The sequence below is a fragment of the Dermacentor silvarum genome, chromosome 1, assembly GCF_013339745.2.
Source record: "Dermacentor silvarum isolate Dsil-2018 chromosome 1, BIME_Dsil_1.4, whole genome shotgun sequence".
NCBI classification, from domain to species: Eukaryota; Metazoa; Arthropoda; class Arachnida; order Ixodida; family Ixodidae; genus Dermacentor; species Dermacentor silvarum.
In genome coordinates, this window is record NC_051154.1 from 201,748,700 (window position 1) to 201,773,618 (window position 24,919).

Consider the following 24,919-nt stretch of genomic DNA (forward strand, 5'->3'; position numbering starts at 1 on the left):
TTTGAGACGTTTGGCGCGTGCGTCACGCGACATTTTTAGCCATTCTTCCCTCGTGACAATTCGCACTTTGAGACGTCTTTGTCTGCACCCACCGTTTTAACGCGACAGCGTTTAGGGCCCCGTGTCGCAGAACATCCGGCGTCGGCAATGCCGCCCGCGGCCGAGAAAATCATCCCCAACCACGCAGGTGCTCCAAATATATTTTACCACTAAAGTTGCTCACACTTACTTTGTCTTGCATTCTTTACAAAGTTATTCCTCGGAATAGTGAGAGTGACAGCCCACAAACAATTTTCATGAAACAAAACACCGACAGCGCGTGCCTTTTATGCTAAACCTTCTCAGGCTGAAATATTAAAGGTGCAAACAATAAAAGAAGGCCGGCCCACGAAAGAGGCCGCGTTTCTACCAGAAAGCGCGCCTTCGTGCATAGCGTTCACCGCCAGCGTTTCCCCGTAAACATTACGGTTACATAAGCTGCAGTTGCCGGGAAGTGTGAGAAACAGTCAAGGACCTTTGAATGCTATCGCCTTCCACTCTTGAAGGCGAAGCTTAACCGTCCTCCACATTTTCGGAATCGGCCCACATTCCCCAGTCCTCTCCTCATAGCAGCTAACACGTAAAAACTGTGCGACGTTGCACCGCCTACATGATCCTGGAGTAAAAATGTGATCGCCGTTTTAACATAAACAACATGTCATAGACATAGGTACGCACGATCGTATAACACTTAATCGCAGATCACGTCACAATCCGTGTTTCTCTCGCTTACGCCCCTGCAGCACCTATGCAGAACACAACAATCGGTATGTCAATAAATTCGCGTCGAACGACCGCAGTAGGAATGATGTCGTTGCCGTTTTACGATCGACGTCACCACCGTCGTCGTCTGTCACCGTCATCGTCGTTTTGCTACTGTCGTCACACGCCCGTATACGCTCGCGTCACACACACAGAACTACTCGATTTATACAAACAAGTTGGTCCACCTGGTAGCGCTTTGCGGAACCCCAAACAATGCTGGGTAGCCAATTACCTGCTAAATGCTTCGCATAACATCGATTCCCACAGTGCGGGGGATCACTACAATCTGTACATTTTTCTTTCTTTTGTTTAGTTAATTTACCAAATGCCTTCACATGCCGCAATAAAAAAACAGAAAGCTGTAGAAAGCTCTGGACTCGAGGGGTCGTAAAAAGTTATAAGTTATAGCACTGCTATAACGGGACTATCTGACGGGACTATCAAATGAGCGTTGATGTTGGCGATTTGCGATAGTCAGTACAAATTACAAGAAGGTAGAGCTCCTGTTTGTGTGTGTTTTTTTTCTTGAATAATGCACCAGTGAAATAAGGAGCTTTTTCGTGCATATGGAGTGTCAAAGTAACTGTGTGTCAAAGTATAACTGGACTGTTGCACTCAAAAGCATGTTCCAAGGTTATCTTCATGACCAACGCATATACCATGGCACGCTGCTAGAGTAGAAAATGATCCGTTTAGCCTCCCTGCGTCGAAAAAAAAAAAGAAAGACAAATATAGCACGCATAGTCCTTTTCACTTAATTGTCATTCACCAATTTTTTTGCCACATTACTGAAGACGGCCAGAAGTAACCGGTGTACACAGAAGCCGTAACACGCGTAGGGGCCAAGTGTCTAAACATGTGTCGCTCCCAGAGACTACAGGTTCTTCCCCAAACTGGTTACTGTATTTAGCATAAAAGTGAGCTATAAGAATCGCTCCCTCAGCGGAATTGCTCGTAACTTTGTGGATCGAAGCACTGGAACGATGTCTCATGCGCATTATTAGAGAGAGAGGAGATTTTGATTACAGGAAAGGTGGAGAGATCGGCCTGAAGAGGATACCTCTGGCCTTGCGACCCCACGCAGGGGTAAATGTTTTGGGAGGTACAGGGAAAGGAAGATGAGAAAAAAAATGAGGCGATGATTCAATACTAAAAAAAAATAGGTTCGGATGTTTCTGCAATGTACGGTGTGTATACGAGCACAACACGCGCTCCCGCGGTCATATGACACGATATGAGCGCTTTATCATTGCAAAGTTATGCAGCGCCCATATGGGCAAATGTGCACACACAGATGTGCACAAAGGCGATCTGTGCGAGAAGTGACATAAATCGTGGCAGTTTGTGGAACAGACTCAGAAATGCGAGAGAACGCTTGCACACCAAGCACAGAAGTCATTTCGCTTGCTCGCTCGCTGGTTGTCTTCTGTGGCAGTTGCATTATTCTGCAGCAGAAAGACACCGCTATCCGCACGGCCGCTTGCTTTTGATGGCTCCGCAACCTAAGTGGACAAAGCGCATGCGCATTTGACAGACGTGTCCCGCTTTTTGCAAAGAATGCACGACCATGAGAAAGCGAAAAAAAATGTTTGCGTACAAGTTGTACCTCACGGCAGCTTGAGGGTTTGGAACGGCGCAGAAGCAACGCAGATCGACAGGGTGACAAGGGCTAGCGCTCGGTGCGCGTTGTTTTGTGTGACCCAGGGATGCTGATGATACTGTTACCGAAGGCCGCCGGACAATGGCAAATATCGCTTACGAACGTAAAGCTTTGTGAATACGGGTCCATGTTCCTTGAATAATGGTGCATCTCTATACGTATATACGTTTCATTTGATCACTGCGTTGTTTCTGAGCCTTCTGCGCTCTTTACATCTTCAAGCTGTCGTGAACTAATTGTTGCTACGTCGAGTGCATTGTATTCTGTACATGTGTATACAAATATGGAAACGGACAACGCGCGCATGTTTTCCGCGTGAAAGCATGCGATACAGACAATTTGGGGAGCATGCTCATATTTGCGGAATGACAATGGAGAAATCCGGCTCAAGAACATGTTTGGAGCAGGAAAAACTCTTGCAAGTCGCAATCTTACAACCGTAACGGCTTGCACATTAATGTATACCTGGCGCATTCATTGTATTACATGCATATTTGTACGGTGTCACTTTTTTTTTTTCGCTCCCAGAACGTTTCTATTTCCTGTACCCAACGTAAGGCCGGACGGGTACAGTAAATGGCTGTGCGACGGAAAGCCGCGTTCATTGCGCAAACAGTCATTGACACATTAAATAACAGCCCCATTATTTTACCCCTTTCGTGCCGTGCGAAGCATAGAGGCGCGGCGAGGGAATAGCGCGCACTGCTTGAAGCAGCCTTAATGCACGTGAATGGCTGTTGTCGAGGGCATATTCATAGCTTCGCAGCTTGGCAGCAAGCCTGTAAAGGAATGTAAGACGAGCTCGCCACAGTTTGAGATGACGGGAGGCATATATAGCAGCGATATACGTATACATACCGATTACGCCTCAAGTTCACTAAAGACGAGCGATTTCTTTTATTTCTTATTACTGTGGCATTGTGCATCATAAACGCGCGCTGGGTAGACCATCAATCCATAAAAATTCATCTTGAAAAGCTCTTCCTGTCGTTGAGATTTAGCTCCTCGAAAGAGGTGCTTCGCCACTTCGCTTCGCCAATAGCAGCTGCATCGCACTTGTTTCATATTTATTCCTTGCTGCTGATCAGTTTGCCGTTTTTACAGATATCAGCGTGTCCGTTGGTGGCTAGTCTATGTTGTTGACGTTTATTTAATGATGAGATTGTGAAAAATAGGCCACCGAAGGCCAGGCTATATAAATCATCAAACATAAACTCTTCTTGTAATCTTCTATTATAACATCTATAATCTTCAATAATATTATATAACATAATTTTCTTTAAAGGCTTCGGCTTTGAAAACGGAGAAAAAAAACTGACCGGAGCCGGAAGAGACAGCTCTGGACGCTGTTTCAACAAAGTTTTACAAATGTTTTGAGCAGCGAAAGAACCTCGAGGCTACGTGTCACAAGTAGCCCAAACGAAAGTGATTGGAAACTTCGCGATCCAACACGGTGTGATATTCTTTTCTCCGCCAACGGTCTCATACGTTCTCATGAGACCTCGCTCAAGACTCCCCGAGGCTAAACGCGAAAAAAAAAGGAAAAACTGTGGCACGTCGTGCGTCCCTCGATCTTTTCTCTAATCGTTTATTTTCATTGACTATTATTTTTTATTATTTTTATTGTACAGATGAAGTAAAATACGACAAAATAAATAAAATGAAATAAATATTCTTATATATATATATATATATGTTGCTATTTATTCTAGAAGTCGTGGGCCGCTTTCAACGTAGCGGTATACGAGGTATTGCTATGTTTCGCGTTTCAACTTGTGGGCCCGTATTCACTAATGCGCAAGAGCGCTTCGTGTTTGGCCGGCGTTCGGGCGCCCACCAATCGCGATTACGATCGACGTGAAAACGCGAGGCGATCGACGCGGCAGTCGCGGCGCGCACTTGCGCGACAGCAGTTTTGTGGATACGGGCCTTGCTCTGCCGGGCGTGCCGAAGAAACGCCATTGATGCCAACTTTGCGCTGGTTCCCCGCGGCAGGCGTGTGCGACCAGAGGCTGGCGGCAGTGTCTTCCCTGGTCCGCTCTCCTGGCTACCCACGCGGCTACCCGGCCAACCTGCGCTGCCGCTACACGGTGCTTCGGCTCAACCGCAACGTGTGCCGGCTTCAGGTGCTCTTCAGGCGCTTCAACCTCGAGAACAGCTTCGGCTGCCGGAAGGACTACCTCGAGATGCCCGACAGGAGTAGGATCTGCGGACGCTACGCTGGCAGCCGTGAGTGCGCCTCTCTCAAAACGCCCACTATATATATATATATATATATATATATATATATATATATCATGAATGCTGTGGCCCGTCCAAACAATCGATCGCGCACCTTCTACGCTTCGCTTTCAGAGGGAAAAAGTCCGGAATTACGGGTATAAGTAGGCAAGTTGTCATAACATGCTGAATACATGCGGAACATTTCCCCTAACTGTTGTATTTCGGCATTCTGTTACGCATTTGTCTTTGCTTAAGCACATGACGGGTTCTAGGGAAGTACAGTGTGGTCAAGTATTAAAGGGAGCACTCCAATGTGCGGCTCTCACTTTGCTGGCGCTGTAGCTACAAGTACCGGCTGAAGCTGTCTCGGTGCGCTGCATAGAGTTCCAGAAAGGTGCCAGCGGTGTACCAACGACAAATCCATCTCCTGTATAAAACCGTACGATTGTACACTTGCCACAGGGAAAGTTTTGCACGCGCTCTGAACTCATGTGTTTCCTTTAGCAGTGGACCACACTGAACATGGCCGTGCACTATAAAGAGAAACACCTCACTGGTATTCAGACCGATGTACTATATCACTTAAACATTTCTTTTAAATTTATGGGGGGAAAGGTGGCCAAAAATATGGCACTTAAGGAGGAAAGAGATAGAAAAGGAGAAAATACGAGATTACAGGCAAAGAACTTAACGAGGCTCTAACCTGTTAGCCTGTCCGGTTTGCTACTCTGCGCATAGGCGAAGGGGAAAGGGTAGAAAAAATGATGAGAAAAGCAGATATGGTAGGAAGAAAATCTGTCCGCACAGGCACGGAGAAGGCAACTGACAATGACTACAGTTTTTCATTTAATCCCGAATGTGTTTTTTTTTTTTTTTAACACGCCAGCCCTGTTAGAGCAACTCGGGCTGACGTCGGTGCACCTAACGAAAATGTGTATTAATGAAACGTTCACTTGCAGGACTGTTCACACAAACTTTGAGCTGCCACGAGCGCTTGAATACTAATGTCTCCCCTGAAGATAAACGACGCTGTATACAAAACTATAATTATTCTCGCCGTTTTAAGACATACTTAAGTGATTGACAGTTACATATAAAGAACGATGTTTCGTAACGCCCTTATCGTCCAGTTGGACAAATGATTACGTGCAACCAAAACAACACATCAGAATGTATGCGACATAACTTTCGTTATTGAACGCCAACTATAAAGTGCCTCTTGTGTCGAACGATGACTCGTGATCAATTCCGCCGCCTAGCGCTGATCAATTGGCGTTATTTAGACAAGGTGTCTGCGTTTGACGTAATGTCAGTAAACGGGAGAAGCTCTGCTGGATCTTTCTATATAAATTGAAAGAATTATCCACCAGTGTTAATTATCCACCAGAGGCCTGCACGCTTTGAGCCGTAACATCAAGCGCTGGAATGGCCGGAACCCCATACGCTTCTCAGTGGTGCTTGTCAGTCACGCTTAGCGCGACAACCTCTCTCTCTTTCTCTCTCTTTTTTTTGTGTGTGTGGTGTTCACGCGGCTGAAAAATGTGCATTCTCTTGAAATTAGTGAGACCTGCACGTCCTTCTTATTTTCCTGTTCCTGCGTATACGTTCTGTTCCTACTGGCGCACTCCATCCTTTGTCGTTAGCTTTACTTTAGTCTTTTGTGCCCTGTCATCTTACTGTTTCTTTCCTCTTCCCTTTTTCATATCTTCTACGTCTGTTTCTATCCCCTCCTTCCTAAAGAGTAGGCAGGCGTTGTGCCCCTGTCGGTGGCAGTTGCCAACCTGCTCCCTCCCTATTTCCTTCTCTTTCCATTGTTTGTGTTTGAATATCAAATAATAATAATAATAATACAATGATGACATATGAATGCGGCCATCAAGTTTAACGGTACGCTGAGCAGCATGTATGGGTATATAACTGTGTATGCGAGGTGCGATATGATATCTTGCACAGGAACGTACGACTTCAACCAGGACTCTGTGAACTTGTATTTCACCACGGACGGATTCCGGACGGACTCGGGCTTCGAGATCGAAATTCGCCAACTGCAGAATTCATGTCTCAACCCGGTGGCAGAACGTGAGTACATATCATTCGGAGCGCAAACGTGAGTTGTTCTTCTCGGTGTTCGAAATTCCAGTGAAACCTTGCTGTTCGCGTATCTCCTGCTACAAACGAAACCAGTACGCGAAAATGGTACGCGAAATGGTACGCGAAAATGCACAAGGATGTAAGATATTTATCGCCCTTGACCTTAGCAGGCTTCCTCAAGAAGGCAAGCTTTTTGCTATGCCTGGTGGAGAACGTTTATCGCCTCTGCTGCTACGCCAGCGTCAACCAAACCTGGTTCCTGCTAAATTTGTTAGCGACTTCAAAGCGTAAACATTTCGTTAACGCAGACGAAGGGGAGGTACGAAATAACAGGACCATGCGTTTTGTGTCTTCCCTTCGTCTTCTGTGCTGTAGCAATTATGAATTTCGTTTACACTCTGAGAAAGCCGTAAGAAGAAAAAAAAAGCCACACCTGATACATCGGAGAGCATTTGTCACAATGATAACATCAAGGTCGCATAACATATAACTCCGCTTCTCTTTTTATTTCTATTTGTCAAAAACGATTACAATCAAGGACAGATAATCGAGGTGCGTCCGTTACTGGAGCGGTTTGCTTTAATATTGCAGTATACAAGCAACGTCCACGAGATGTGCAACATGGAAGCGAATACGGGAGACTGCAGGAGCATTATCATCATAGCCGTTGTGGCTTGGCTCAACTTCATGCACTAATGGTTTTCTCATTCCATTTCTTTTACGTCTGCAAGCACCAAATGGCCAAATGGCAATCCCCACCAGCACCATAAAGCTCGTCTAGGAACAAAGCCACAAATACTACACAATAACTATTCCAGTGGAATGCCTGCAGTTTAAATCGCCGCCTCTCAGATTTCAGACAGTTTTTTATACATAAGCACCGTTTTTAAATCATCGTCATCTCAAAATGTCTTGTGCGCTCAGACTTGCGCCTCTCCGGCTACACGATCGCGCAAACCAAGACAGGCGCAGCTCTCAGCAAAGTGCTATTAGTAATCCGGAACGACCTTACACTTATATGTCATGTCATACCAGCTGATTCGACCAACGAGTACGTTGCAGCAACGGTGAAGCGCAATAAGTTCTGTTACAGGGTGATCGCTTAACAAAATGCCTTGCTGGACTAGTTGGTTCATTATTGAATTGGATAAATGGAAGCGCAAACTTCAAACAGGACGGAAAGAGCGCCTGTCCTCTGTCTCTGTCTTTCTTTCCGTCCTTTTTTGAAGCTCGCGTTTTTCTTTATTCCATTCAACACTGTGATCACTGCATGCATCCAAACTTGGGCACATTTTGACGCTGACTGGCTACAGGACATACTTCGAGCAATGCCTCCACCTCGCATAATCACTAATCATTTCAATGTGCATCACGCAGCTTGAGGTGGCGTGAAAACAACCATTCGAGGCCAGCGCCTGCTAGACTTATTAGCTCATCGAAATGTCTTGGGTCATCCCAATAACGGCCAACCAACGTCCTACAGGGAGCTAAAGATCCAGTACCTTGGACATATCCATGGTCTCTTCAAGTCTATTCTTGCCTGTTACCTGGTTTATCGACATTGAGTACAATGGGAGCGATAACCTTCCGGCCTACATTGTTGTTAATGGCTTCGGAAGAGGCCCACTAAAGCGTGAAATTCATTGCACAGACGGAGAAGTGCTCACAGCAATGGCTGAGGACTCTGACGACACTGACAAGAAGTAGGAGAAGTTTATAAAAATAATATACGGCGCTAGAAAGAACAGTTCAAAACTCCTCGAGTTGCCGAAGTCGTGTTCCGCAGCCGACGCCGAGTATGCAAGGCTCCGCGTTATACGTCGCAGGTCTGAGAGGCGTGCGCGCAGGACGCTATCTGTGGAAGACATACGCATAGCAAGACAGACGTTGAAGCACATTCAACGTTATCCTGATAATCTGCCGAGGAGAGAATACGCATATCAAGACAGACGTTAAAGCACATTCAACGTTATCCTGATAAGCTGGCAAGGATAGAATGAAGATCATTCTGGTAAAAGCTTGACCCAAGGAAGCCACTGACTAGAGTATGGAACATCGTGCGCGGACTGAGGAAACAACTGATGCAACTCCATTCTTTCAGCTCTGTAACTATCCACCATAACAACAGCAACTTGGAGCAGCGTAGGTTTTTTGCACAATAGTAACTGCACCAACAGCCGCAATTACATCATCAGTGCCAACTCACATCTACCCGACGAGCCATTTACCATGGCAGAGCTACTAAATGCGTTGGCATTAGTGAAGAGGTCTTCATCGCCGCGACCAGATGGCATAAGTTAAACCACGCTCGCACATCTAGGCGACAAGGCTAAGCAGAAGCTCCTCAACATCTACAACAGCTAGTTCGTGGCAGAACTGCCGTCTCGAACCCAGCTGGAAGCGTGCCAGGTAAAACTTTCAATTCTTATCAACCAATCGCACTCTTTAGTTGTATTGGAAAGCTTGTGAAGAAGATGGTCCTTGGGCGCCTTGACTGAAACATTTATCCGTCGCAAATGTCTGGTTTTAGAAAAGACCACAGCAGTACAGACAACGTTATTGCTACGTTATTAGGAGAACAAAGCAGCACATATTAGTATAGCGGTCCTCCTTGACATAAAAGGAGCTTTCGGTGATGTGGCATATGAGGCTATTCTTACGGCAATGAAATCCGTAGGCGTAAGTGGTAGCATGTACAATTGCATCTGTTAGCGTCCTGAATACAGAACAGCCTATATGGTGACCTGTGACGGAGACACCACGGCGAACAAAGCATTGGGTGGTGTTCGCCAGGGTGGGGTTTTAAGCCCAGCTTTATTTAATATCTCCCCCACTGACCTCGAGAAATCCACGCCGAATTCAGTAGACATTTCGCCATGCGCAGATGATATTTGTATATGGTCATCACGACGTAAAATGTGCGTGCTGTGTGCAAGGCTGCAGAAGGTCGTCAACTCAGTAGAGAAGTTCCTCATGCTCCACGGCCTTGAAATGTATCCTGAGAAGTTTTCTGTCATTGCCTTTATGAGGCGCGACGTCTCACACTATGTCCTAAAGGTTGCAGGCACGCCCGTATAAAACGTCGCCAGCCACAAGTTTCTGGGAGTTACATTTGACAAATTCCTGACGTGGACGCTGCACGTCAAACAATTGAAGGAGGAGCTCGAATCCTTCGCAAACTTCTTTCGCATGCTTTGCGGTGGAGTGAACGGTTGCCGCCTGTTAAGTCTCTACTGCACCTATATATAGACGCAGCGCTTTGCGAAAGAATCCTTTGGTACAGTCTGCCGGCCCTACGGAGCCTCTCGCAACGCGTGCTAAAATTTTTGCCAAAATATTACGGACTTGTCTGGGACTTCCCCGGAACACTGCAAGCTGATAGAGAGCATACGTTTTTCGTTCCAATTTCAGCCGACCTCTCTGCCTTTCTTCAATAAACCTCTCTCTCTCTCTCTCTCTCTCTCTCTCTCTCTCTCTCTCTCTCTCTCGTTCCAATTTCTCAAAACGCAAGAGCTACTTCGCGCTCATATTCGATACGTCGCAAGAGCACCAGATCATCCCCTTGCAGCTTCTAGTATTTCTGCGGTACGCGACATGCTCCCTCCTCACTATGAGAGCCCTTCAGCGCCTCTTTTACCAGCGTAGAAGTGTTCTCCACCGACGATCACTGTGACAGTGTCAAGTATAAAGGGAATAGCTAACGCACCTTTGCCGGCTTTAAGATACTTTGCACTTAAGCACATCTCAAGATGATATGAAGGCCGCCGCAACATTTATACTAATGGCTCAGTGACATCTGATTCTTCTACAATAGGCGTCTGGACTCCATCCACTAAAACAATAATTTCGGCCAGGCTCAGCCATAGGACGTCCACCACTGCCATGGAGCTCGCTGCAGTGTGCGCTGCTTTTGCTCACGTTTTGAACCAGCCAGCAAATCGGTGGGTGATCTTCACAGATTCTCAGGCGGCCCTTTTCTCCCTGAGGGTGCCACAAGCAAAACATCAACTTGTTCGAGACATCAGTCGTCTACACACTGTTGGGACTCGTGGTAGCGTTTAGGCCGATGATCCTTCAGCCAAAGGGATAAGTACGACCGGGCTTAAGAGCGAGAGGAAAAAAAAGGTTTATTGTATATGTTTACAGTGGCTCCAAATATGGAAGCCCACTCCATGAGGGAGCACTTTGAATGTCTCAGCTCACTACATCTCTGAGCACATATCAAAACACGTCAGGACGCACCACTGCACCCATGGTGTCCGCTTGTAAAACAGTCGTCTTCCCTAGTTGACCCCACTAGGGAATCTGATGACCTTGGTGCGGCCAATCAGAGGGGTCGTATTGTTCACAGAACTGCGCCTCTAATGTTGCATCCTCGCCCTCGCATTTGCCGCAACTGCGTGGCCATCTGGGAAACCGAGATCATCGCCTTTCCCGTGGTAGTATAATTCCACGAAGTTGGCCCCTCCCATCAATCAGTGGCATCTCCGCGACGGTCAGCTTGTCATGGTCGGTGACGGGCACTGTCGCCAAGTAGGCGGCCGCTGATGAAGGGGGAAACACTCAAAGGATGCGCACTGCCGATTCAGGACGCAACAATACAGATACTTCTTGGCTGAACCACAACATCATGATTCAGTAGTTCCCCGCACTCTGCGTCATAGTGGGCAACGTTGAAGCTAACCGGGCCACTGGAGTGGCGCATATGGCGACTCATCGCAACGGATACCCGTGTCATTCTCTAATAGGGTCTTTCTCTAATCCGTGTCATTCTCTACTCAGCCCTCGTGAGTGCCGTTGCATGGCGCTCTCTACATGAACTTTGGTGTCAAGCGCCACAACAGTACGGATTCAATCAAATTATAGACCCAAAATGCGATTTTCACATGCCGAGTGGCCTTTTAATGCGTGACCGTAACATGTCTACACCGCATTCGTTTAAACGTCGCCTATATACCAACAACTTTTTCCACAAAGTGCATTGATGTGAACGCCACTGTGTATATAGTGTGTGCAATGCGCACGAATACTTACACCATAGCCGGATTACCATAGCCAGATTACCAGAATCATTGAGGCATTCCATATCATAAGGGGGGGAGAGGGCGGTGTTCGTCCTCCTTCAATTGATCTGTCAAACAAGGAGTACGATTATTTACGCTCCATGTGTTACACTTGAATCATGCTGGTGTCTACTCATGCTTGCTTCATATGTTTTTCATCTTTGTAACCGTGATGATGACCAGACACTCTGGCTGCACACGCATATAAGGTTGTCGTTTTCTTTTTTAATAAACTCTGTTGTAAGTCTGCGCTCGTCTGTCCCCTTCTTTCCTTGTGTCCCGTATTGTCTTGCAGTTTGTATCAATGCATCCGTTCCAACTAGCCCAGCTATCAACACTGTTAACTTACGCCATGTGTTTGTGCGTCGGCACGCACCTTGCGTCCTCACGAGCGGTCCTAAAAATCTGCTTTAAAGTTACGTGGCGACTCTTCAGGAGTTGCACGATATTCTTGGACCTTGGAACAGCACCGCTACTGCTCTGCGCAGAACGAATGCGCATTTAGTCTACCTCCGAGACACTGCCTTGAACCAGACACACTGGACTCTTGTTACTGTGTATGCTTGTGCTTGTTACTTGTGCATGTTGGGCATTGTGTATGAGTGGGTCATTTCGTGCATCTCTAGACTCATATGGAGTATATAGCGTGCCTGCCATAAGTCCAGGCAAACATCTCCAGCACTCGTTAAAGAATGTCTCTCAATCAGGTCACAGGTGCACCGCCATGCATTACTTGTAACTCCACGGTGGCAGTTACCACTCGACAGAGTTAGGTGACTTGCATAATTTCGACAACACTGTGCTGCAGCCAGGCGACGCTGACTTTCCGCCGCCATTGTGAGCGATAGATACGGGCCGGCTCCGGAAGCCGGTCGCCCGCCCTACCGCGTTCGTGTATGTTTTGTGATGTTTCTCCAGCATTCCTTCATTGAAATTCTACATACCGACCTACAGCTGCGTGCCACTATGCAGCTATGCACGCAATATATCTACGTGTACAGTTCTGGCCGCAAGGTACATAAGTGCGCAAAATTGAATATGGCGTTCAATGCACCGACTTCACCTGTGAACTCGGCCGCTGCGTGGTAATGTTGACCGTTCGCCCGTATTTCACACTAATTGTAACAGTTAAGTGCAGCGGCTTTAATTCACCAATCACTCAACACGCACAAACATTGTGCACAGCGCACACATGGCTAGTTATCCAGTTTTCACACTCATGAGCTATACAGCACCGTCGTAATGAGCTACGTCACGCACCTAAAGCTCTGTAGGTGTCACTTTTTTTTTTTTTTTGCCAAGCATTAGATGCCGAGAGACGGTTGCTGCAACAAGCTGACCCAATTGCATGGCCTAAAAACTCGATCGTTTGCGAAGTGATTCTTCGGCCGTGGATGACCGCGGGCGCGTGATTGCTCCACCAATATACATAAGATATCGGAGCATGCCGCGCTTCTTGGTTTGCTTCCCCTTTTTCTCTTTTGTGTGTGTGTGTGTGTGTGAGTCTGTAGTTTGTTCTCAGGAGTGGCATAAGGCTCTACAAAGAAGTAGTAGCTTCTGCAGTAAAGGCCGTCATCACTTTCGCTTTGTAGAACTCAACAAAGCATACAAGGCGCACCAGACTGCACAGACTAAACCCTTCGTTGCAACTCGGATCTCCGGCCGGACTTCACTGACGCGAGACGCCTCTTTTGTGTCGGTTGTGGTTGGAAGTTGCCTTTACGAAAGCTTATTCAGCACTCATTGGAATGGCTGACAGTCCTGCATGTGATGTCTGCGGATGCGAGGAAACCAGCACAATATTTAAAGGACGGCAGAATCGACTGCGAAGGAATGTATACAACCCCGCTTTTTATCATAAATGTATTTAATTCTCAGAAAAAACATCCTGCACAATTTACGGCAGCCGGCAATGCTGCAGAACGAATACTGCTAGCTGTTCCTGCCTCATCGCCGCAATTGCTAATCATTGTATGCGTATATTCAGTTATCCCACGTCATGTTTTGTATACTTATTTACAAGGTTTTAGTTGCAACGGATACCCTTTAAAACGAAGGCTCTTCTTACCGTTATAAATGATGACAGAATAAGTTCAGTGTTTCTATACCGCTTTGACATCGCAGTTTCATGCGCGCCATTTTCTCATGGACGCTTACGCTATGGCTCATCATGAAACTTCAGCTGAAATTTGTGTCTGCGTGAGATATCTGACTAAGGACAGAGTTGTGCTATATGAGTGCTCCATCGAAAACATTGTTTTAGATCAGAAACGTAGTGCTAGAATAGCAAAAATGTGACGCCGCTTCTTCAGTTGTCGCGAGTGCAACGCGCCACAGGTCGGGAGCATACGACCGACCTTCTACAGGCCGCAAAGCTGGGAAGCGATGTCGACAGCGAATGACGCTCACCTTCACAGACGCCCAGGCTCAGCAGGGGTGCGTATACGAATCATCACAGCAGCGTTATAATCGGACGCTATATGCACTATGAGTGCCCTCCTAAGCACGAGCACGGCGGCACAGAAGGCTTCGTGAGCCCATGCAGTACGAAAAATGCTATCTGCGGATTCACTCTCGACACTTTGGGGTTCTTTAGAGTGCATGAATATATGTCAGTGAGAATCTTAAAGCGGAGCGCAGGCATTTCCTCTGGGCATTTCACCCATGCCACAGGAATGCCCGCCGCTATCCATGCTTTCAGCACGCGAAACAGCGCGCGGGACGTGTGCCTGTGATATTGTGCCTTAACCGCGATGTGTATCGGACGTATCTTTAACCATACCAGCTGCGAAAGCCCCGCGAAAACCAACCCGCTGACAGTTTTTTTTTTTTTAATTTGGAGCTTTCCCAATTTCCATGCCACTTGCGGCAGATATATTGGCAGGCGCTACAAAATGGAGACGAGTGCTGTGACAGGTGACCGTCAGCTCATTGCTCGTGACATTCACCAATATCTCATAGCTCCCAAAATCCACTTTCTTTCTTTTTGTGGCCACAAGGAACGCACCCACAAAACCTTTGGTGCAATGCCTTGCAGATAAAACAAATCCAACAAAAATTCGAGCACAAGCTCCCGTGTCAAGGTGCTTCCCGGGCTAGAAGCTCGGGATGCACCATGCTGAGTTATATCATGGAGCTCTTCAAAACCATTACAAATATGCTGCCAAAAGTTCGTCGGTCGCTCACCAACAACGTGGTCAAAATCTGAAGCTAAGTTTCGCGACTGGTACGGTTAACGGTCGCGGCCGTAGCGCTCGCGAAGCGAGCGCAGCTGGCGGACGCGCACAGCTGTACTTGAGCCGTGGCGAGCTCTGCATGCAGCGCGGCGGCGGCGCATGCAGCCCCACCATCGTCGCCGGGAAGCTGCGACCGAACCGTGTCCCGGGACGTGGAGATCGTGCGGTCGCCGTCGTTCCCGGGCGACTACCCGGGCGGGGTGCGCTGCGTGTACCGGCTGCGGCGGTCGCGGCCCAGCGTGTGTCAGCTGCGGCTAGACCTGGTCGACTTCGACGTCGAGGACGCCCCGGACTGCGTAGCCGATTCCTTGCTCATCGAGAGTACCGGCGAGCGACTCTGCGGCTTCCGGTCGTCCACCTCACGAGGCGAGTGTCCCTCCTGCGCAGCACACACGCCCGCGCCCTCAACGTGACACGATGTGGCGTCCGTTACGCCGCACGGCACGCCGTAAAGATGACTGCTCCGACTGATGGACCGCGTTAGAGAACGGTGGGATGTGGCAGTTTGCTTGTACGATAGATCATACGTGAGTTCGCACGTGAAATCGTAAAATGCGTATACTGCTTAACAAGTTCCTCGTCCTGAGGCGCGACCTAAAAGAAAGTGGTGCTTACACCAGCCAAACTTGTTTGCTTGATTCCACTTGCTTGTTTAACTGCGACAGGAATCGACTCTTAATTTGAATGCCGATGCAAATTTTGGGCCAGGCAGAGGTCTGAATAAAGGCAACTGTATGTCGCTACTGCTAATATACGCCATAACAGCAACAACATCGTTATTAAGAAAAATGAAAATTCTAGTGTACGAGAAATAGCCAAAAACCAAAGCGTGCATTTCAGGGCTCCGTCAATCTTTTGCGATCGGAGAAAGAGACACGACTTGAACGGAGTTAATTAAATTATCGGATTTTTACGTGCCAAAACCACGATATGATTATGAGGCACGCCGTAGTGGGGACTCCGGAAATTTCGACCACCTGGGGTTCTTTAACGTGCACCTAAATCTAAGTACACGGGTGTTTTCGCATTTCGCCCCCATCGAAATGCGGCCGCCGTGGCCGGGATTCGATCCCGCGACCTCGTGCTCAGCAGCCCAACACCATAGCCACTGAGCAACCACGGCGGGTAACTTGAACGGAGTTGAAATGCGAGATAGTAAATACGAATCTATGAAAACACGAACATGAGCTCTCGACGATATAGCTGTCCCGAGAGATGTGAAACCACCGCTACAAGAAAAACCTTCCTATTTGGCGACTGTGGCGCGACCTCTGATATTTATTGCACGTTTTTATGTGCTTCATTAAGGCTACTTCATTATTCCGATGCATGCCTCTCCAATGATGAACGCCACCATAGGGCACCTTCCTTTGTACGGAAGAGAAAAGAAAAAAAAAACTAGGAATACTATATACGGGAGCAAGTGGGTACGCAGGAATGGCGGAGCGTCGTGGACGTTTCGGGTACCGCTCAGGGCTGTAGCGCCTTTCCAGTTAACATTAATAAACTCGCTCGCTCCTTCCTAAAGATAACTTTGAAAAGCTGAACTCAACAGCTTGGCGTTACTCATATAACATTTGTAAATTATACCCCTATCGAAAAAAAAACTATATGCAACATAACCCCCATATCCAACAATCCCATAGCATATGGGGATCCCATATAGAAACCAAAAGGTTCCCATATATCGCATGGAATTATTAGAAGTGAGAGCTATGAGGCTTACGAGATTTTTCAATGGGAACTGAAAATGTTATTAGCTTTTTTTTTGCGTCTGTGTGCATTTGTATGCTTAATTAGTCGTGTTCCACCACAGTTCTTTACTTCCCGCGCGAGGCGGACGAGTTGCGGCTGGTGTTTACCTCCGACCTGACCACCACCCGCAAGGGGTTCGAGATCAAGGTGACACAGAGCGACATCGGCTGTACACGGGCGCCGCTCGGTGAGGCTAAACGCTAAGTTTTCTATCTTTCTTTATGTTCCTTAGGGCAGCAAAAACGTTCTCACGAACCTTTGTCTACAGTTTTGTTTGTCTAATGTGTCTTCCCTATGTATTCCACTCGTTAATGTTTACAATACCGAAGCTAACAGAGTCGTACGTCGTTAAGAGGTCGTTTGCTCCAGGCGGTGCTCACCTCGCAAAGACACGGCCGCACTTTCTCCGTCCGAGCTCCGCTTGTTGATTATGTTGAGCACAAAGCACCTCGTGACGACTAAAGCGGAAAAGAATTGTGGTGCGTTGTAATCCAAGAGGAAGACAAACGACACAAAAGAATCAAATACTTCCGCGGGATAAATATTTCGCCCCTGCTTGTTCGGGGGTACGCTGCTTTCCAGGTCCACCAAGGAGAGCCCTGCGCTCATAATCACTTTCAGGGCGCCCTGCATGCAACGCGCGTACGTTTTTTTTTTTTTTTAAGGTCACAATGGACCAGGCAGAATATTCATAATGATTCGGTCAGTCCTATCTCACACGTCTTTATACACTTGCATTTACTTGTGTCTAGTTTTCCTCCACTGGCATGAAATGCACCGGCGTGACCACTGAAACATTCTCGCTCATTTTGGAATGGCTGGAGTCTCGACAACCCAGCATTTGCATTCATGACCTCCACATGGCGGACATCCCACATCGCTTTCAGTGGTTTCTTTTGTCGGGCTGCCATTTTCGGCCGAAGCTTGACGATAACTTGACGATAACACAATATCTTTAACGCACGCAATATATACGGTAAATTTGCACTTTCTATTTTTTTTTTTTTTTTTTTTTTTGTGATCGCGTGCCTGGCCACGTGAAACTACTGCAACCATTTCAAACGCGCATTTTTTGCCGCAATCAGGAACTTGTTCAGTGTTTACCCGCAGTATTTCGGTGTTTTACCCACATGAGAATAGCCGACCTTCGGGGAGCTTGCAGCGTTATACGAAAAGCCGTTCTGAGTACTTCCAGCGGTGAAAAGATGATCATCTACTGAGTTAAAGTACAGGACGACATAAATGACGCTCTTAGTACACGGCGGCATGCGTGGTTGCCAAATGTGTCAAGTTCTCGCCAACGCAAAATTTCAATCGTATTACGGAGAAGGCACGGGCTGAACCAAAAGTAAACGGAACAAGGACAATGCGATGTAAACACTTGCACTGACGTACTGCCTAGCTCAAATCAACCAGCGATGGCGTGCAAATGAATCTGCAAGTGCGCCACGACAAGCTCACGCACGAGCACAGCATGCTTCCACGGTATACCACCAGGTCGCGCGTCAGTTTACACCTATATAACCGCTTTTGTATTACTGTCGGTTCCAATACGATGCGGTTCAGTTGTAGAGCATGGAGCGAGCACCCGGAAACGTGTACCAATCGTTCATGGACGCAGGGCCGGCCGTGGGACGTCCTGGCGGCGGCTCTTCGTCGCCTGCGCAGCCGTCGACCTGCGGCCGGCTACACTACGACGGCGGCGTGCTGGAGAGCCCCCGGCATCCGTTCGCGTATCCGGCCAACTTGGACTGCCGCTACTGGATCCATCGTGCCAGTCCGAGCGTATGCCGCGCGCAACTCACCTTCGGCCGATTCGACGTGGGCGTTCAGAGGAGCGGACGCTGCCCTTCCGACTACTTGGAAATCCAGGGGACCCGCTACTGCGGCCGCCGCGATGGGCAGACCAGTGAGTACTTTACGCTCGAAGAAAAACTACATGGCCGCCAGGTGAGCAGCTATGCTCGAGTACAGCTGTGCAATAACAGACCTCCTAATGGGCCGCGTTCGTATTGCTCCCACGAACGTTTATTTGAAGAAAATGTTAAATTTTAGCTGCAACAATTCTGTAGGAAATTCATCTGGATGATATATATTACTCTCCTACATCATAATAAGCATGATATGTATTACGTGAGATACCGGGATAGCCAATATTCTAGTTGACATTTAGAGAAAAGAACGGAGCTGGGCAGGCCCATGTAATGCGTAGGGCAGATAACCGTTGGACCATTAGAGTTACAAAATGGGTGTCAAGGAAAGGGACGCGCAGTCGAGGACTGCAGAAAAATGGGTGGGGTGATGATATTAGTAAATTTGCAGGCGCAAGTTGGAATCAGCCAGCACAAGACAATGGTAATTGGAGATCGCGCATTCCGTCCTGTAGCGGACATAAACATGCGATGATGATGATGGTATGATGATAGCAAGAGAAGTGACCCGCTGACCAGGCGTCTTGTGAATGGAATACTCGGGAATACTTAGGTGCGTTATGGTATGCTTCGAAGTGAGTTCCGTGAGACGTGCAGTACGCATAGAGTTCATTCCACAAGTGACGCACATACTCGGCCGGCGCAGTCATCGTGGACTTCCCCCGGGGACGCAACTCCATCGAGCTGAAGCTGCACACGGACGACGTGTACGAGCGCTCGGGGTTCCGCATCGACGTCAAGCAGATCTCCAGCGGGTGCGTGGCGTCTCCCCTGCCCGGAGAAGGTGACAGCCGTCATTCCTACAACTCTATAGTGCACCCGACCACACACTACAGTGCGCAGCGTGAGCTTCTATTGACTCCCGCCATTCCTTCATACGTGGCACCGAAACACCATAACAATTTATTGTATTGCTTGCTTCTATAGTTGCCTTTCTTTAAATGTAAGATTCGCTAGTATAGTGTAGACTACCGTTAACTCTACATCGGCTAATTCGGCCCGTCAGTTAATCCTTATTGTTATTATTTGGTTTGAAACCATATATAGTACATTTGACTGAGTTAGTATGAAGGGAAGGAGCAGGCTGTCAACTGCTACCGAAAGGGGCACAATGCCTGCCTCCTCTTCACGAAGGAGGGGACAGAAACATAGAAATGGAAGAAGGAAAGTAAAGAACGAGATGACAGATCATAAAGACTAAAGTCAAACAATGACAAATAACAGCGCACAGCAGTAGAGGAACAGAACAAATCACAGCAGGTCGCACTAATTAAAAAAGAATGCTCAAAAATAAAAGGCAGTCCAAAGTCTCGTCGCTCGCAAACGAAGCAACATACGGTACAAACGAGAAGTCAAGTCAGTTTCATCTAGAAAATTAAGGAGGGAGCGACGAGCCTGGTCGCGTTGAGACGCACCACGCTCACAACAGCACGACAGTAGAAACGCTACGACGGTAGAAATTAGTCTACGTGAGGCTACTGTTTCACGTACAAACAATTTGCGACGGCAGATTATTATTAAAATAAGAAACCAGGGTCCACATTTCGTAACGATTCATTTCGTTTTCCATTCTTCTTATCATCCGTCGCGCCGAATCGCCGATTCCGGTGATAACAGCGGCGTCCGAGCCAATGACGAAGAGAAAAATAAGAATGTTAACTGAAAAGAATCATTGCGGAATCAAGACCGAGAAGGTTGCTCGAAGCCACAGAGCAATATTTTGACAAATCCATCCAACATTATCGTGCTGGATGAAGCGTGGCAATGGCGGCCGCGCGCAGGCGGCAAATTTCCCTCCATAAAGTATTCTCAGCTATAAACTCTGTATGCCTACACCCGGAGCACGCCTCTCTCTCTGCCAGCAGACTGCGACCAGGTGATCACGGCCGAGATGTTCCAGCTGATGAGCCCGGGCTTCCGGCGCGGAGGATACCCGGGGGGCATACACTGCATCTACACGCTGCGCAAGCACGACTTCCGCGTCTGCGCGCTCGAGGTCAAGATGGACGCCTTCGAACTGGAACAGGACCCCGGCTGCTCCAAGGACTACCTGCAGTTCGGCACGCTCCGCTTTTGCGGAAAGCAGGCGTACGGAGCCACACGTGAGTGACACTGAGTGTGGTCGGCTGAGTCGCACAAGAGGGCCCCGGGGGCGCTTCCGACTGTACAAAAACGGGAATAAGAAGGCGGCGCCCATGGCCAGTCGCCAAAAAAAGCATACAACCGCTGCGACAAAATGAATAGAGAGAGAGGGAGAGAGCGATAAAATAAATTATATGTGAAATCAGAACTTCAGGCAGTGCTATTGACAAACTTAGCATTTTTCGTCCAGTGGTTGCGGTTTATATGCTCGTTAAGATACGAGGAAAATAAGCAGGAGCTACAAATCATAACGTGTAGAAAATTTTATATGAACGGTGTTCTCACGTAACTAGAAAAAATATTTTTTTTTAATTTTTGTATAAGAGAAAGTGATATGCGGCAACAATATTGTTGCTATAGTTGTCTTGAGGTGCTCAGAATACTTTTGCAGTGCGCTTACTTAAGATCACTTGCGTATTTTTTTATATTGGTTTTAGGGCATGAATTGTATTTTAAAGAGTTACAGAGCGTGTCCAGCAATACCTGACGCGGTTGTTTCCACTAATTACGCGGCTCTGTTTTACCGGCTCTGAAGAAATAGAGGAAAATTTGGTAATGCGTGAGTCCATCATTAAATTTTTTCCCGGAAGGACCACGCATAGTGCGAAAGGACGTAGAGCGTCTCTTTGTCACATTTCCGGCAACTGTGAACTAATGGATGACTAGCTGCGCGCTTTTTGTTATGGACAGCGGTGCCCAGATGGAGAAGTTGCCGGCACTGAATGTCAGGCTAGCTAACATCGCCTGTAGCAATAACACAACAGCCACCATCACCTGAAAAAAAAATATGAACAAAATGACTTCTGCTCGTTTGCCTATCTCAAATGTAGCGCTCTCAAGAACACGGTTAAGAAAGAAAACAGAAATACAGGGAGGTTAACCAGAATGAAAATTTTGGTCACCGGAGAACTGGGAAGTGGGTGGTAGAAAGATAAAAAAAAAATTCACCAGCCCTTCCCCTGTAGAGAAAATGGGGGTAAGCGAAGCTTGTCGTGTATGTATCTGACCTTCGTCAGGGTAACGTAAAGTTCACGACATGTCGCGGTAATAAAACATAAACGTTTATTAAATGTATGCATCGAGGGAAGGAAACGTACAACGCAACGGAAGGAAAGTTGCACGTAAGGGAAACAAAAGTACAAGGAAAGGGAACGAAAAGTAGTAGGTTAAGTACAGACACAACCTTTGCTTACCCCCATTTTCTCTACAGGGGAAGGGCTGGTGATTTTCTTTCTCTCTCTCCCTTTCTTTCTCTCCTTCTGTCTCTCTTTCTTTTCTGTCCCTGGTATGTGCCATTGAGCTTGGACCCTTTCTGCACTATCATCAGGATCGGCCCACTTTTCAGCGTGACACCACCACCACCGCCGCCGCCGCCACCGCCGAATTTTGTGACCCTATAAAGCTTCACTTAAACAGTAGAGAACGGGACAGATCACATATACACGCACGATCTCAGCCGGTCACGATCAGCGCACACTATCGTAGCACAGGATCAGGTGCATGCAGCACAATGAACGCCATGAATGCTAAAGCCGTTTGTGCAGGTTTGTTCTCCTTAAGAATTGCAGCAGTGCCTTGGTCGCCCTCTGCTGCGACGGTTTATGATGCGACGGTATGACTCCAAACGGTTTGCTCTGACAATGGTGTGTGATCAACGCTAGCTAGAGAAGCCGTGAGCGATCGTCTCTGTTCACTGTAGCGAGGACGTCATACAATGACATGTTCCAGGGTCTACTAGTGACCACAATCATTACATGTTCCTTTGTCCGCCATTCTAATGCCCGAAAGCCAAGATTCTGTAAAGGCCACTCTTAGCCACAGCCGGCAAAGCAGGGTACATCGCTTGTAATCGTACTTTTACAGAACTAAGTCTGCATACAGGTCGCAAAAATCACCCGGCTCCGGCACCGACACACGTCCGCAAGTTTGTCCCGACATGCACTGGCGTTCCAATTATTGGTGTCTCAGAAAGCCTTCCTTACGCACGGAGGGACAAAACTATGTGAAACAGCAAGTTACTTTATGGCAAACTTTGTAGATGAACGACTCAGATGGGATTTTAGTATAGGGATTCCTACCTTCCTACCATAAAGAAATTAAAAATGTTAGTTAGTGAAATATAGTTGTAAGTATAGTTGTAAGTTGTAAGTGTTAACAAAACTTATGGAGTCCGTTGCCATAAATAGTGTGTCGCACCAACGTAACGTCATCTCTATCTCTACCGTAGGTTTTTTCTGTTTTTTTTTTTTTTTTTTTCTTTTTGAAGATAATGTCTCCCTTGGCAAGTTGCCGCCACTTTTACATATCGGGTATGTCTGTTTCTAGATCTGGCTTATTTCGTGGGCCGATCCCGAACATAAGGGTAGTCTAAAAATGTGACAGAACTGATGACGATGACTATGATGATGATATTGAGGAAGATGATGACGGCGACTATGACGGTGATGATGATGATGGCGGCGATGGCGATGATGGTAACTGATGACAAAAAGTTATAAGGCGATTCAATCTCTAGCTGACATCGAACCAAAGTTGTCGCTCCAGCGTGGCTCACAATAAACATTACGGTTCATACACCGCATTCTCACCCCCAACTCGCGAATGTCTTTCATGGACGTTAACTAGAGGTTGAATCACCTTCGAACCGAACTTCTTTTTTTTCCGTTCTTTTTATTTTACTAACAGTTACGAATTCGCTGAAACATCCGGTACATGTTCTAAATACGACTTGCTACAATGTTCCCGGCACCTCAGCTTCATTTTCTTCCTTGCTACTTCTTACCCAGGGACGATCGAGTTCCTCGACGACGAGATGAAGATACAGTTCCACACAAACCCCACCGTCAGCGGTGCTGGCTTCCTGCTGACCGGCAAGCAAGTGACGTGCTAACTCTACGGTTTCCGGATACGCAGTTTTTAATACAGTTCATTAAACAGACTTGTTTTCGCGGTGTACGCTTCGCCGTTTGTTGTTCGGGACGCTTGGTTATTATGTCTTGGGATGGCACGAGCAGGGAGGTATGAAAGCGGTGATTGTAGGCACTAAGTAGCCAGGTTAGCAATGAAGATAAATTAAGTCTTCGTCAGTTAAACGGCTACACGGCCGGCAGATCTTGTCATAAAAAATAAATTTTAGAGAAACGCGCACAAATTCTATGGATTCCTGCTCACACATCTGTTGATTCCCCGGCGGCCAACCCCAATGAGGTGGCACACAATGTGGCTCGAGGTCTTACTTGCCGAGCCACACCAACTGCAGCGACCTCAGCGGACACCGTCGAGAATGTGTGGGAATGGGAAGAGCGGCTCACTAAATTCAGTGATATTACCCAACACTACCGCAAGCAAAGTTGTGTATATCTACCACCTCATCCTAAACTCAATCGGGCCCAGTCCGTCCAATGGCGACAATTAAAAACACGCTGCCACACGAACCCAGTGATCATGCACTATATATACCCTGACATATACACAACAGACGCATGTAAACACCGTGGACACAGAGCTACACTAGAGCATGTCTTATGGGACTGTCCAGCACTAATAAACAATACTGAGGACGTGGCCTCCAATGAAGACCTCCGGGCGCGTTGGCGGACCGCACTGCTCAGCTCTGGCCTGGATCACCAACTCTGGGCACTCCAGCGGGCCGAGGAAGCCGTCGGGATACATGGTCTCTCCGCTGGCTCCTAGGCGGGCGCCGACCAAGCAATTTGCCGGAAACAATAAAGGTCTTATGGTGATGATTATGATGAGAACGGCGGCAGCGCCCTGGAGTTACGGAGCGCTTCATACATATCTCGTTGATCCTCAAGACATCCATAAGTCAGTCGACCTGTTAAGCTATACAACCCGAGGCTATGACTCGAAGCACAGCTCATAGGGAAAAAAAATTGCGGGTTTGTGGCTATGCTCGAAAGGGCGATGTACGTGTTCGCCCTTTCGATCCTGCCTTTTGGTTCCTCCTGACATTTCGACACCGTGCACACAGAGGTGCGTAAGGACTGCTGAGAG

At 47.5% G+C, this 24,919-nt stretch overlaps 1 protein-coding gene across 3 annotated transcripts in view; it reads left to right on the top strand.

Moving 5' to 3' along the window:
- The window catches only part of LOC119436641 (cubilin), a 48,826-nt gene extending 24,966 nt beyond the window's left edge, over positions 1-23,860 (top strand). For all 3 annotated transcript variants that reach the window (XM_037703571.2, XM_037703572.2, XM_037703573.2), the window contains 8 exons: positions 4,460-4,693; positions 6,641-6,766; positions 15,183-15,443; positions 16,894-17,019; positions 18,454-18,741; positions 19,410-19,547; positions 20,629-20,865; positions 23,692-23,860. In XM_037703571.2, coding sequence (XP_037559499.1) covers positions 4,460-4,693; positions 6,641-6,766; positions 15,183-15,443; positions 16,894-17,019; positions 18,454-18,741; positions 19,410-19,547; positions 20,629-20,865; positions 23,692-23,795 — 1,514 coding nt within the window. In that variant the 3' untranslated portion in view covers positions 23,796-23,860. The remainder of the gene's footprint in view (positions 1-4,459; positions 4,694-6,640; positions 6,767-15,182; positions 15,444-16,893; positions 17,020-18,453; positions 18,742-19,409; positions 19,548-20,628; positions 20,866-23,691) is intronic.
- Positions 23,861-24,919: the final 1,059 nt, after the last annotated feature.